The sequence below is a fragment of the Microcebus murinus genome, chromosome 1, assembly GCF_040939455.1.
Source record: "Microcebus murinus isolate Inina chromosome 1, M.murinus_Inina_mat1.0, whole genome shotgun sequence".
In the NCBI taxonomy this organism is placed as follows: domain Eukaryota; kingdom Metazoa; phylum Chordata; class Mammalia; order Primates; family Cheirogaleidae; genus Microcebus; species Microcebus murinus.
Genome location: NC_134104.1, coordinates 89,043,970 through 89,057,031, shown reverse-complemented (window position 1 = coordinate 89,057,031; position 13,062 = coordinate 89,043,970). Strand labels below are relative to the sequence as shown.

The following is a 13,062-nucleotide window of genomic DNA, read 5'->3' as shown; positions in this document are numbered from 1 at the left end:
ACAGGAAATAAAAAGAGAATGAAAATCACAAGAAAAACAATATAAAAACAGAGTTTAGTTCGGGCCCGGTGGTTCACGTCTGTAATCCTAGCACTCTGGGAGGCTGAGGCGGGAGGATTGCTTGAGCTTAGGAGTTCGAGACCAACCTGCACAAGACTGAGACCCTGTCTTTACTATAAATAGAAAGAAATTAGTTAAACAACTTAAAATAGAAAAAAATTAGCCGGGCACGGTGGCACATGCCTATAGTCCCAGCTACTCAGGAGGCTGAGACAGGAGGATCACTTGAGCCCAGGAGTTTGCTGTGAGCTAAGCTGACACCATGGCACCCTAGCCCAGGCAAGAGAGTGAGACTCTGTCTCAAAAAAAAAACAACAAAGAAATAACAACAAAAAACCCCATAGAGTTTACATTTAAAATGCCCCAAAGGAGAATTGTTGGAACTGCTAGCAGATCCTACCAGCCAAATATAGCCACACACCAAGAGGTTTTGCTGGAGAAGATGAACCATTTAGAACCAATATAAACAAATCATTCTAGAAAAAAAGTAACTTCCTATGGTATTGATATAAACTAAGCATATTAAACTCAAGTGTGAAATTTTTAGATGTTTGTAATGACAGAGAGCTTACCTTCAGTGATACTGATACTTCTTTGGCTGAAATGGTTCAGTATTATAATCATCCTTTCCTAATGTGTATTGATGACCCCAAAATAGGTCCCGGGCCCGCCTGGCTTTTATGAATGTTCTGGCCAGTCTGAGCAGGTTTCCTCGGGCAGGGCAACAGTCACTGTATCCAGACAAGAAATGAATGCCATCAAGGAGGTCCCTGAGCCCCCCTCAGTGATTGAAAGAAGCTTGAGTGCACCAGGGGGAAGAAGACTGGGTAGAACTGTGGCTAGGGATCTGGGATACAGAGAAAAAGACACAACACTGTCTCAAGTGAAAGCCAGATAATGAGACAAGGGGAAATGAGACACATTCCCAGACGGAGCCGCTTTATTTCCAAACATGATTCAAAACAGATATATACTTTCCTATCTCCACAGTGGATTTTCATTTTATAAAATATATTTGCTACTAAAATCCTTCATAAAATCTGCCTTCCCCTTTACAGTGGGAAATAAGCTAAGTCAAATGTTAAAAGGTCATGCAGAAAATATTATATCCACCAAGATAATTATACAATAGTTTTAAGTTCTTAACAAATGAATGATAAAACTTTAAGATTTACACTTCACTACATCTTGCAGCACTCTGAGGTTTCTCTTCATATATTAATGTTCATATTTCACAGAAAATATTACAAAAGATTACCAACTTTTTCATAAAAGAGAAAGACAAAACAAAGCCATAATACTAAAAACAGATCATTCTGCAAAACATAAACATTTTTATAAGAATAAAAGCTAAAAGAACAATGAAACTCAAGTATTTTATCAGAAACAGTGGTTGACCCCCTTTTCCTTTCACTCCCTTTTCATCTGAGAGAGCCTTTTAGAGGTCTGGAATCATTTGTTATCTATAATTACTACAGGATTTTGCTCACAATTCTGAGGGGGAAAAAAAACGTCATTTTAAGGCAGCCCGTGCATGCCTTATAATTCCTCTTTCTTAGAGATAGATGACTTCAAAATAAGGTCCAAACATTCTTAAAACACTGTCAAAAGGAATAGGATTATATGAGGAGAGTAGCTATCATAGAATAAGAAAACAAAAATCCCAGTTTTTTAGGAAGAAAATATTTGTTGATATAAATGTCTGTGTATAAGGAATTATGGCCTACACCAAAAAAAAAAAAAAACACTGTAAAAGAAAAGGCCAATATAATTTGCCAATCTGACAAAATATTTGGAATTTATAACTGGAAGAGACCTCAAGGATCAAGTAATTCAGCTCTCTGATTGTACAGGAAAGGGAGAAGAGGCCCAGAGATGGTAACTGACTTGTATAAGAACATAAGCAAGTTAGCGTGAATGATTATTTTGATATACACACAGGCACACGCACACATAACACACACAGTTGCATTTACTTCTGTTTTGTATATAAAATGCTGCTGGCTCATACACATAAATGAAAACTCAGTAAGCAAAATTTCCTTTGTTATTTCACTGCCAGAAGTGAGAAATAACCATTCTTCAAGGGAGTGGAAAGGTGCTAATTTCTTTCCACGGTGCACTGTATTGTTCCTCAGCTGTACTGCTGCTCACTGCGGCAGCTAAAAGCAACTGGGGCAGAGGAAGGGTGGCAGGAAGGAGGGCAGAGGAATGCAAATCAGAATTGGAGCCTCTTGCTGTGCCAAAGATGTTCGTTCCCACTGGCAGTGAAGACTTTACATGAAGTTAAGCTTGGGCTGTTAGAACGTCTAGACCTGGCTGGAAGGAGAAAATGAAGGATGCAGGTACCAGGTGTCTATGTATGCCCTTTACACAGAAGAATATGGAGCTCTGACTATAAAGAGCAGAGACATGAGCAGTATACGTCTTGTCTAAGCTATTGAACTACAAACTTAGATGACTTTACTAGGTGCAGTCATAGTTTCTAATGTTAACTTATATTTGTACATAAACATCAAAATATTTATGCTTAATGTATAGTAGTATTAATAGCTATTTTATCTCTTTCCATAAAATTACACGTGGATATAACTCTAAGCAGTTTTTTAAACCCTAAAATAGTTTTTAAAATGCCATTATTTTAAATATTTATTATGGACATCTTTCTGAAAAATCCTAAGTCTAGCTACATATATCATTAAATAATTTTTAAAAATAAATAATACATTATACCAAAATAGTTCCATTTTAAAGCCATATAGATGACCTCACTTAGATGACCTCACTCTTTCACTTAGCAAGAGTTGTTTCCAAGCATACACTAGACCTTCTAAAGGTATTTTTCATACTTTTAAACAAACATTACATGTATTTTCTGACTATGCCAAATATATACACACTGCTTTTGGTGATTTATGTCAGAAGTATTTTTATGAGAAACAATAGGTTGTTTCGTTTGTCTGTTTTCACTTTTTTTTTTTCTTTTTGAGACAGAGTCTCACTCTGTTGCCTGGGCTAGAGTGCCATGGCATCAGCCTAGCTCACGGCAACCTCAAACTCCTGGACTCAAGTGATCCTCCTGCCTCAGCCTCCCAAGTAGCTGTGGCTACAGGCATGTGCCACCATGCCCAGCTAATTTTTTCTATACATTTTTAGTTGGCCAATTAATTTCTTTCTATTTTTAGTAGAGATGGGGTCTCCCTCTTGCTCAGGCTCATTTTTAACTCCTGACCTTGAGCAATCCACCCGCCTTGGCCTCCCAGAGTGCTAGGATTACAGGCGTGAGCCACCACACCTGGCCTGTTTTTACTTTTTATGTAAGGGAAAACTTGTTCGAAATCTAAATAAATTTGTTCCCAAAAGATCTACTCAATGAAATGGCATAACTAAAAACAACAAAAACTTAAAAATATATAGCTATCCAGTGCATGCAACTTTATGTTTTCTAATAATAGTGGTAGAAAGAAACTTTCAAGTATCATTACAATCCAGCTGGACTTATAGATAACTATGTCTCATAAAATGGACACACTATAGGAAGAAAGTCTGTTGAGAAACTTGTTCTTGTTAGAAAGCCTTTGCCAAAATTCCCATAGGAAACAAAACCATCCAACCACAGAGGGTACTTGGTCCCTAGCACTGAGATGAAAGTGTACATACTGAATACCGCTCTGCACCTAAAATAAGCTCTAGCAAGTTGAAGAAGAGCCCACATTTTCTTAACTCATTAAAGGTCATTATATCATCCAGAGCTGGAAGAATTTCTTCTGAAGGAGAATCTAGATAAAGGCAAGACCAAAGCTATTTGCAGCTCCTAGCCCTGCTTTCTGTAGCTGTAGGTATTAGTAGTAGTTGATCAAAATAACATGAATAGACTGGCCCACTATGGAACCAAAGTCAGATGTTTTTGCACTTCAATTAGTCAAATTCATTTTAAAATATTAGATTATCATAAAGTCTGCAGGGAATAGAGATTCCATAACTCACAAGTAATGGGGGTGGGGGTTTAGGGGCTGGGGTCGTGGGTGTGGGAGGAAGGATTAGTCAACTCAAAAGTGCATGTTTTTCCAAAGCAGGTATAGGAGGTGAAGAGGGGCTCCCTGGAGCCTTCTAGAAGTTTTATTTCTTTACAGGTTTTGATCCAGCCACTTGATGTAACTGTTCCTAGTCCGAATTCCCACCGAGAAGTTGGTGGGCCAGCTGGTAAAAATGATGCATCCGTGAAAGCCATCCTCAAAGTGGTCCAGGGTCACCTCCACTCCTGCACTCTCCAAACGCTTGGCATACATGACCCCATCGTCTCTCAGGACATCATGCTCACACGTCAGAATGTAGGTCTTTGGGAGGTGCTGGAGCACTTCCTGGTCCGCTATGAGTGGGGCAGAGCGGGCATCCAGCAGCTGAGGGATCTCCCGGACAATCCTGGCATTGCCCGTGGTCTGCACAACAGGACTATAGTTCTTCGTGAAGGATGCGGGCAAGAGGGACGTCCAGTTTAGACGTGCCCTGAGGGCAGTGGCCTCTTCCACATCCAGTGATGTGTGATTGTTAACTATCATGGCCTGAACAAAGTCGTAGTTGCCTTTGAAGTAGTCCAGCCAATACTTTACCATGACGTAGCGGGGCAGGATTGGGGTGTTCACATTTTGCTGATAAGAGGGTGTGTTAAAATCTAAAGCTTGAAGAGCTGGATAAATTAAAGCTTGCAGTTTGAGCTTATTTCTTAGGTTGGCGTCTTGATTAAACTGGAGAAGAGGATGCAAACACATTATTTCATTTTGCATAGCTCCTTGCACAGAAACCATACCCTATAAAGTATCTTAATGTGTTACTTTGAACCTGTCAAAGGTGTAAGTGTTTAGTTTATAACAGGCATGGTATTAAACATGATAGTTTAAAGGAGAAATAATTCCCATCACCACCACCCCCATCAAGCTGCTGGCTGCTTACAAAGAAAGGTATGATGTTTGCAATTCATAGTTTTGAACAAACCCTTCAAGGGTACATCATCTCTTAGGTTTTTAAACTCCCATTCATATTTCACTCGTATCTATCTTTTGGCACTTAGCACGCCTGGGTGTTAACGTAAATTTTTGCTCTCTTGCCAAACGTGAATACTAACTGTTCATCAGCAAGGATACCCTGAGATCCTACTAAATGCTATTCTTAGGTTATTTAATCTATAAGTGGAAGAAAATGTTGTGTTTACTTTGAGTTTACACAGCTGCCAAAAAATTTGGGTGCCATTTGAGACAGGCACAGATTTCAAAGAATTTAAACAGGTAAAGCACAGATTAACTTGTAGCATAACAATTGAAATGGCTGATCCAGTTAATTTTTACTTTTATTTTTAAAAAATTGGGGGAAACACTTTTCAATTTTTTAATTAGGCTCAAAGTTCTGAGGGAAGAATCTTAGGAATTGGAATATAAACAAAAATATTCCTTTTTGTAGGTCAAACATGGAAAAGGAGGAAGGGATATGTAATTTCCATGCATATCCTGGAGAAGAACCAAGGGACGTTAGCACTTCTCTAACACTGAATATAATCAGGGCTTTTGTAAGGACTCATAGATGACACTTCCTTCAATGTCCCATCTTCCTAATTTGAAAGCATCTCTGAGAATGCTGCAAGTGCAACAGTGTGACTAACTTGGCCATCTAGTGACCAGCTCACCTGACAGTGCCTTTGCCACGTGAAGTGGAGAACGTGTGGGTCTGCTGGACCTTACCACGTGCCCTCCCGCCACCAGCACCCCAAGGCAGCGCTGTTACCTGTTGTACAAGGGCAGCAGCCAAATTTCCACCAGCACTGTCACCAGAAATGCAGATTCTGCCTGGATCCACCATATACTTCTGTAAGATTTCTGGCTGCATGAAATGCTTTGTGGCACGTACAACATCGTGAATTTGCTCAGGAAAATAAACCTTTGGAACCAGCCTGTATCTATAAAGACAAAAGTTGTATTCCTGTAAGGCCTCCACCAAGTTTTTATAGGATATTTAAAGTCTAAAGGGAAACTGGTTCTTTTAAAGCCAGAAATAATCAATAAGAAATCAAGATAAATACAAAACTAAACCATTTATTTTCTTGCAAATCAAATACTTAGCTTAAATGGTAATGATTTTGTATTAGCAATAGTCTCTTTTTTTATAGTCAGCCACCAAACAAAACAAAACCAACAACAACTCAAAACAGAACTTCAAAGTAAAAGGCGATGTTCATTATAAAGATACGAATAGAACTATAATAGGTTTCAGAATTTTATTTCTGCAAGTCAGTGTTCCACTCACAACACCTGTGGGTTAGAAAGTGACTCGGCACCGTTAACCACCTTGTTGGTCTCATGTTTAATGAGTCCATAGGGTATTCCTCATAATTTATTTGATAAATTTAATAAAACTGTACTCCACTGAAGAGGTCCATGCCAGCCTGACATTAAACCCAGGCAATGCATTCACTCCCCAGAAGACTAGAACTAAAAGGCCAGTTTTAATCAACAAAAAGAAAACTAAGTTTGCCAGGCAGCCTATGCATACTCTCTAGGATCTTTCTGGGGCTCTTCCTACCACGCCACTTTGCAAGATCAGAGTCTTTTGGGATCCTACTCTGTACACCTAGTAGAATTCATATTCTCTTAAGGGTCCCAAAGAACCCTGGTTTTATCAAATGCCCCACACATAATATTATCTTACACATAGGCAGTCTTGGTCTGGAATGCCTTCTCAGTCTGCACTCTCCTCTTTTGCTTATTAATTTTCAGTCATTCTTTAAGCCTTACCTGAAGGCTTTGGCCTCCTCCAGGAAGCCTTCCTGGACTGTATCTCCACTTGCTTCTGGGATTGAGTTGGCCACCATCCCTTGATATTTCTACGTGCTGGTGTATGTCACTGTTCTTGCTGCCTCATATTAAAATTATTTCTTTATATATTTCCTCTAATGATCATGTTCTCTGACATGAGGAACTGTGTTTTTTTCATCTTTGTGTTTCTAGTATCCACCAATGTGCTGGGCATGAAATCATCCATCCAATAAACCTTTTTTTTTTTTTTTCTTGAGACAGAGTCTCACTCTGTTGCTTGAGCTATAGTGCCGTGGCGTCAGCCTAGCTCACAGCAACCACAAACTCCTGGGCTCAAGCAATGCTCCTGCCTCAGCCTCCTGAGTACCTGGGACTACAGGCATGCACCGCCATGCCCGGCTAATTTTTTCTATATATTTTCAGTTGGCCAATTAATTTCTTTCTATTTTTAGTACAGACGGGTCTCGCTCTTGCTCAGGCTGGTCTTGAACTCCTGAGCTCAAGCAATCAACCCGTCTTGGCCTCCCAGAGTGCTACGATTATAGGCATGAGCCACCATGCCCGGCCCAATAAACCTTTTTTATTAACATGCCTTCATTTTACAAATGAAGAAACTGAGGCACAGAAAAGTTATTTGACTTGTAAAATAAGTCAAACACAGACCAAAATGAGGTAGGATAGAAATTAATTACCTAATTAAAATATAATAATAGCCATTTAAGACTACATTTAAGACTCCATCTTATAATTTGCATATTTATTTTCAGAAACTAATTTTTTCTAAGCTATATAATGCCATTTATTTTCCCCCATCTAAAATACAGCTAGCTAATTAAAAATCTTGACATTCAGTGCAGATACAATCAAATGAACAAATATTTGTGAAATACTTTGATAAGTAGTGAATGTAGATCTGTTCATTTGGGAACTATTATATTTTGAAACTAAATGCAACAATAAATTCCCTTATAGTTGCCTTATGGCGGATAAAATAAGCTTTCTCATTTCTTATTTTTCTATTTGTGATTATCAATTAAATTATCCAAAATGTTTTTATCCAGTTGATTTTTCACTGTCTTAAAGCTGCTGCTATAGGATTCCATTCGTTAATAATGGGCCAAAAAAGCATGAGTATGCGTTTTGTGTTTTGTCCACTAGGTGGCGGCATCTCCCATGATTCTATTTACCTCCCAGTTTTTGGAGGAGGTCTCAATTTTTTGTCTTCAATATTACTGAGGTGAATTTTTAATTTTAATAAAAGCAAATGTACTTTATGCCTCAAGTGTAAAAATAAAGCCCATTTTCTATACCACATATCATGATAAACTGTTTTCCTTGTTGCCCAGGTGGTGGGAACATATTCTGCTGGCATACATACTTCAATTAAATTGAGTTTTCAAATGCTATTTCAGAAAAGGTCTCAGTGACTTTGGATCAAGGGAAATAAGTAATCTAAAAGAATGTGCTACTGCTCAATCTTGTCAATTAATAACTGGGTCAGATAACAGGGTAAATATGCTTAAAAACAGATTATGATATAAGAGTCTTCCTGATACCCTTAATAATGCAAATCCTAATCCCTCCCCTTATCTATGTTCAAGCTGGAAACGTTCTTTGATTTCACTCAAAAAAAGGGAACACCATTTTTGTAGACTGGAGAGTATACTGAAACTAGATATTTCTTAGGTGACCTGGTGTAAGATGAACTTTCAAAGTAGCTTGAAATTCACCTGAGAAACAAAAATTGATAATATCTCCATAGACACATAAAACCAAGAGTCAGGAGGAAATTTGTGGGAGGCACAGCCAAGGAAAGCATACATAAATATATCTGCTGCTTGTGTTCAAAGCTATGTCCCTGCAAAGTACTGAAAGAGTGTTCTGACATTTTCTTTTAAAAGTTGTATATCTTGAATTAAATAAAGCACCGGAAATATAAATATTATTCATATTATGGCATATTTATTATATAGATTTGCCCCAATCACTGCAGGGATAGATGACTCTGCAATGCCAGCTTTATCACAACATGTACCTTCTGCTAGAAGAATAAAATTTGGTGTAAACTCAGGCATGGGGTTTAATCAATTGAAAAAAATGTGTAGTATATAAAGAAAATCACATTCCTGCCAGTCGAGGCACCTCGCCAAGTATTCTACAGGTGTGTTTTGCTCAAATGTCCATCTATGGATTTAAGGATGAGAATGTGAGACTCAAAGAGGATGTGCAACTTGTCTGCAACAGCTTATAAGTGAAGAGCTGGCCTCTAAACTCACAAAATGACTTCAAAACCTATGCCCCTCTCTCTTTTAAATATATTCTCATTCTTCAAAACCCACAGCCATACACACACACACACACACACACACACACACACACACACACACACACGTATTCTCATTACCTCATCAAAGCAGTAAATTCTTAAAACTATAGATTTTTGACATCTCAGAAGTTCTCTAACAATTTCAATAGTTTTGCAATATTCTCAAAACAAAACGCTTTGCACAGTGCAGGGCCTATGGTACATCCTTAATTACACAATTTTCTTCTTTCCAAACAAAAGTTTAAAGATTTATCTGTGCATTAGCTCAGGTGTTCTCAACTTTGTATCTACCTCCCATGCCTACATAATCTTGGCAGTTTTTCTTTTAAAAAAACCCTGAGGTTTGAGCCCCTCTACAAAATATTCCAATTCAGTTGGTCTGGGGTAGGGCCCAGCATCTACATTCAAAGAAAATTTCCCCAAGTAATTCTAAACGTGGCCAGGGTTCAGAAGTATCATGCAGTCCAATCACATCCTCACTTTTCTCAGAACACCTTGCACCTTTCCCCATTCCCAATGCTTTGGTCCCTCTCTCTATCCCCTTAGCCCTTGCCCCACGGCTTCCTCATCAAATATTCTCATCCTTTAAGTTTCATTTCAAACATCACTTCTTCCATTAAACCTCTGAGTCTCCAGAGGCTAAAAGTCACTTAACTTCCTTGGAGCCTTCAAAGTTTCTCTGGTAATATGTCATAACACAGACATCTCAACTTTCTCCAGAAGTGGATGGGAAGTCATAATTACGTACCAATGTGTTATGATGTACCCAACCTGAAATAAGCAGCACCATTTCTAATGATCTACTACTTACTTCATTACCTATTTATTAACAGGGACTGCAGAGATACAGCAACGCTCAGAAAGACTGACAAATTGCTACTTAAGTCAAAGGCAGACACTCTCTCAAGCTGTGAGTTAAAGGGAAATAGGAGTTGTTCCAAGCCTTGAATGACACTAGTGTTCTTAGAGGGTTGAAGTGGGCATTCCCCCTCCGAATAACCTAACCTGGAGACCATGTGTACAATCTTCTGCTGTGGGAAAAGGCACTGAGTTCTCTTCATGTAGTGCCAGTTAGGTGAAAGGTACATGTGATATGCTGGAATGAAACCATACTCCTATGACATTCAGCAGGAGAGAGAGAAGCCTCACTCCTTTCTTCATTTTTTTTTTCTCCCTCTTTTCTATCTCCCAAGAAAAGCTCAATAGATTTATCTTGGGAATATAAAAAAGTTAACACTACCCCATCTTAGAAAACCCATATCTTTAGTAAGAGATAGCTAAAACAAATCAATGATTAAATCCATATTGTGCTCTCTTAATTGAGGGAGACAACTCCAGAAAAAGAATCTATTTATTCTATTCTATTTAAAAGAACATATAATAAAATTGCACTTGAGTAGAGGGATTGTGAATGGACTATTAATTCTTTTTTCATTCATAAAATGTGATTTGTGCATAAAATTTGAGGGTCTTTCTTTCTGTTTCTACTTTCAAAATTGGCTCCTTGAGATAGCTTTGACCACCAGTCACTCAGCAAAGGAGAGCAGAGATTAGTAAAGGCTTGGCTGATGGGACTAGAATAACATCTAAAAGAATCTACAATGTCAGAATGCTATACCAAAATCCTAGGTATAGGACTGAGCCTAGACTTGAGATCTATTTGAACCCTGTGAAGCTCCAATGATCTGCTCACAACTTGAGATTTAGGAGACGCCTCTATGTAAACAACAGGAAGGTCCACAGGCTCTCCTTGTTTATCTAAACTGCCTCCTCCCATTCAGAGGCAAACAAACCTCTTCTTTAATCTCAAGAGCAAACAGAGAGCCAGCGTGCTCCCCCAGGTGGCCACCGAAGCCAAGCACGCTTGGTGCCAGGCACATCCTTTATCCCTGGGCGTGGTTTCGAAAGCTAAAAATAACACTACAGGATTCAGGTTTGAGTGGGAGGAAGCTTCACAGCTCACAGCGGTTTGGGGTCATAGGCGTTCTGTAGTTGTAACATAGTCCTTTTCTAAAGCTCCAATTTCTAGCGCCACCACCCTCAAAATTCTAAAAGACTTAAACCACAAAAGAGAAGATGGTGGTTTTTTTAATGTTAGTAGAACACAGAGCCAAGGTGACATCAATTTAAATACATCTAAAAGGAGAGATTCTCTAACAATAGTGAAGGAAAAAAAAAACACTTTTTAAAAGCAACAATGTTTTCTTTCTGTAGTATGAAATTATTTCTGAGGCTACTTAGGTTTGCTAAGGTCAGTCAGCCTGGATTGAGTAAAAGGCAAGTTTTGATCAAGTCTTCCCTTTTTAGGGAGGGGAACTCCTAAGGAATTTAGGTTGCCCACCTTCCAGGGCTGCCCCATGTGGGTGATGAGCAAGGATTTCTCCCCTCAATCATGACCCTAAGGAAGAGCAGGACAAGGAGCAGAGTGAAGGTCAAAGCTAGGTCATTGTCATTAAGTTTTTTTCAGACTATCTCAAATGTACAAATAATTATGGAGATACGTGTCCTACCGTGCCTCCTAAAAGCACTGTGATTTTGTCAGCTTGCACTCTTCTAATTTTAAGGATAAAAAAACCCAGGGGCACGAAAGTGCCATTGCTCATAACTCTGTGAGCAGCAAGCCAAGATCAGTACTCCAGCATCTCTTCTGTCCAGATCCTCAGTGTTCTTTACAGCTCTGTAAAGTTTCAAGTTCTCTACACACAATGCCACCTACCATTTGCTGGAATGGAAATAGGGCTAAAGGCATCCATATAAAATGGAGAGCTTATGAGTGTAGTAAAGATTTAATTAAGGCCGGGCGCGGTGGCTCACGCCTGTAATCCTAGCTCTTGGGAGGCCGAGGCGGGCGGATTGCTCAAGGTCAGGAGTTCGAAACCAGCCTGAGCAAGAGCGAGACCCCGTCTCTACTATAAATAGAAAGAAATTAATTGGCCAACTGATATATATATATAAAAAATTAGCCGGGCATAGTGGCGCATGCCTGTAGTCCCAGCTACTCGGGAGGCTGAGGCAGGAGGATCACTGGAGCCCAGGAGTTTGAGGTTGCTGTGAGCTAGGCTGACGCCACGGCACTCACTCTAGCCTGGACAACAAAGTGAGACTCTGTCTCAAAAAAAAAAAAAAAAAAAAAAAAAAAAAAAAAAAAAAAAAAAAAAAGATTTAATTAAAAGCAAACCACAACTTGAATTCATTTTCCACACCCCAAAAAGCAAGACAAATCCCTCGTAGAATAACATTCACCATACCTACTTTATTATCTTGTATTTTATTTTTTTTAAAGATAATTAAATCTTCATTAACACTTTTGTCTTAGGGTTCTAGTGTTGTGTTTCATTATACATACTACGGATAAAAAGGTACTGTGTTTAGCTAACTGCATTGAAGTTTATGAATATAAAATAAGCCCTTCCTAGGTTATATAAGTAAGTATACATCTGTGTATCTTAGAAATGATATTGTAAGTTAAACTTTTTCATTTGTTTAACAATTACTCATTGTGCAATCAATACATAAAAATAGCATAGTGTTGTAAAAGCTACTATGTAGCAGGCATGGTTTTTACCAATTTCTTGTAACTCAAGGCTTTTACCTCCCTCAGTTACTAGGTCCATCCTTAGACCCTTGACATGACTCAAGAAGTCCCCATTCCAGGTCTCACATCATGTGAGGTGACTCCATCACCAGGGCTGTCCCCAATCCTTGCCCACTAGCTTCCACAGACGATCACCTTCCCCAATGCCACGACCCACATGAAGTGAAGCCAAGACACCACTGCCCACTCCTGTGGGCCTCAAGGATAAGGAACAGCTGGCTGCAGACAGCCTCTCTGCTAGAAGGTGGAATTCCAGGAGAAGCAAGGGTCCACCATCC

General features: G+C 39.0%; 1 protein-coding gene across 2 annotated transcripts in view; it reads right to left on the bottom strand.

Annotated features, from left to right (window-relative positions):
• Positions 1-982: 982 nt before the first annotated feature.
• Positions 983-13,062, bottom strand: part of NCEH1 (neutral cholesterol ester hydrolase 1) — a 48,009-nt gene continuing 35,929 nt past the window's right edge. For both annotated transcript variants that reach the window (XM_012736406.3, XM_076003822.1), the window contains 2 exons: positions 5,836-6,007; positions 983-4,805 (listed from right to left, as the gene is read on the bottom strand). In XM_012736406.3, the coding sequence (XP_012591860.2) occupies positions 4,188-4,805; positions 5,836-6,007 (790 nt within the window). In that variant the 3' untranslated portion in view covers positions 983-4,187. The remainder of the gene's footprint in view (positions 4,806-5,835; positions 6,008-13,062) is intronic.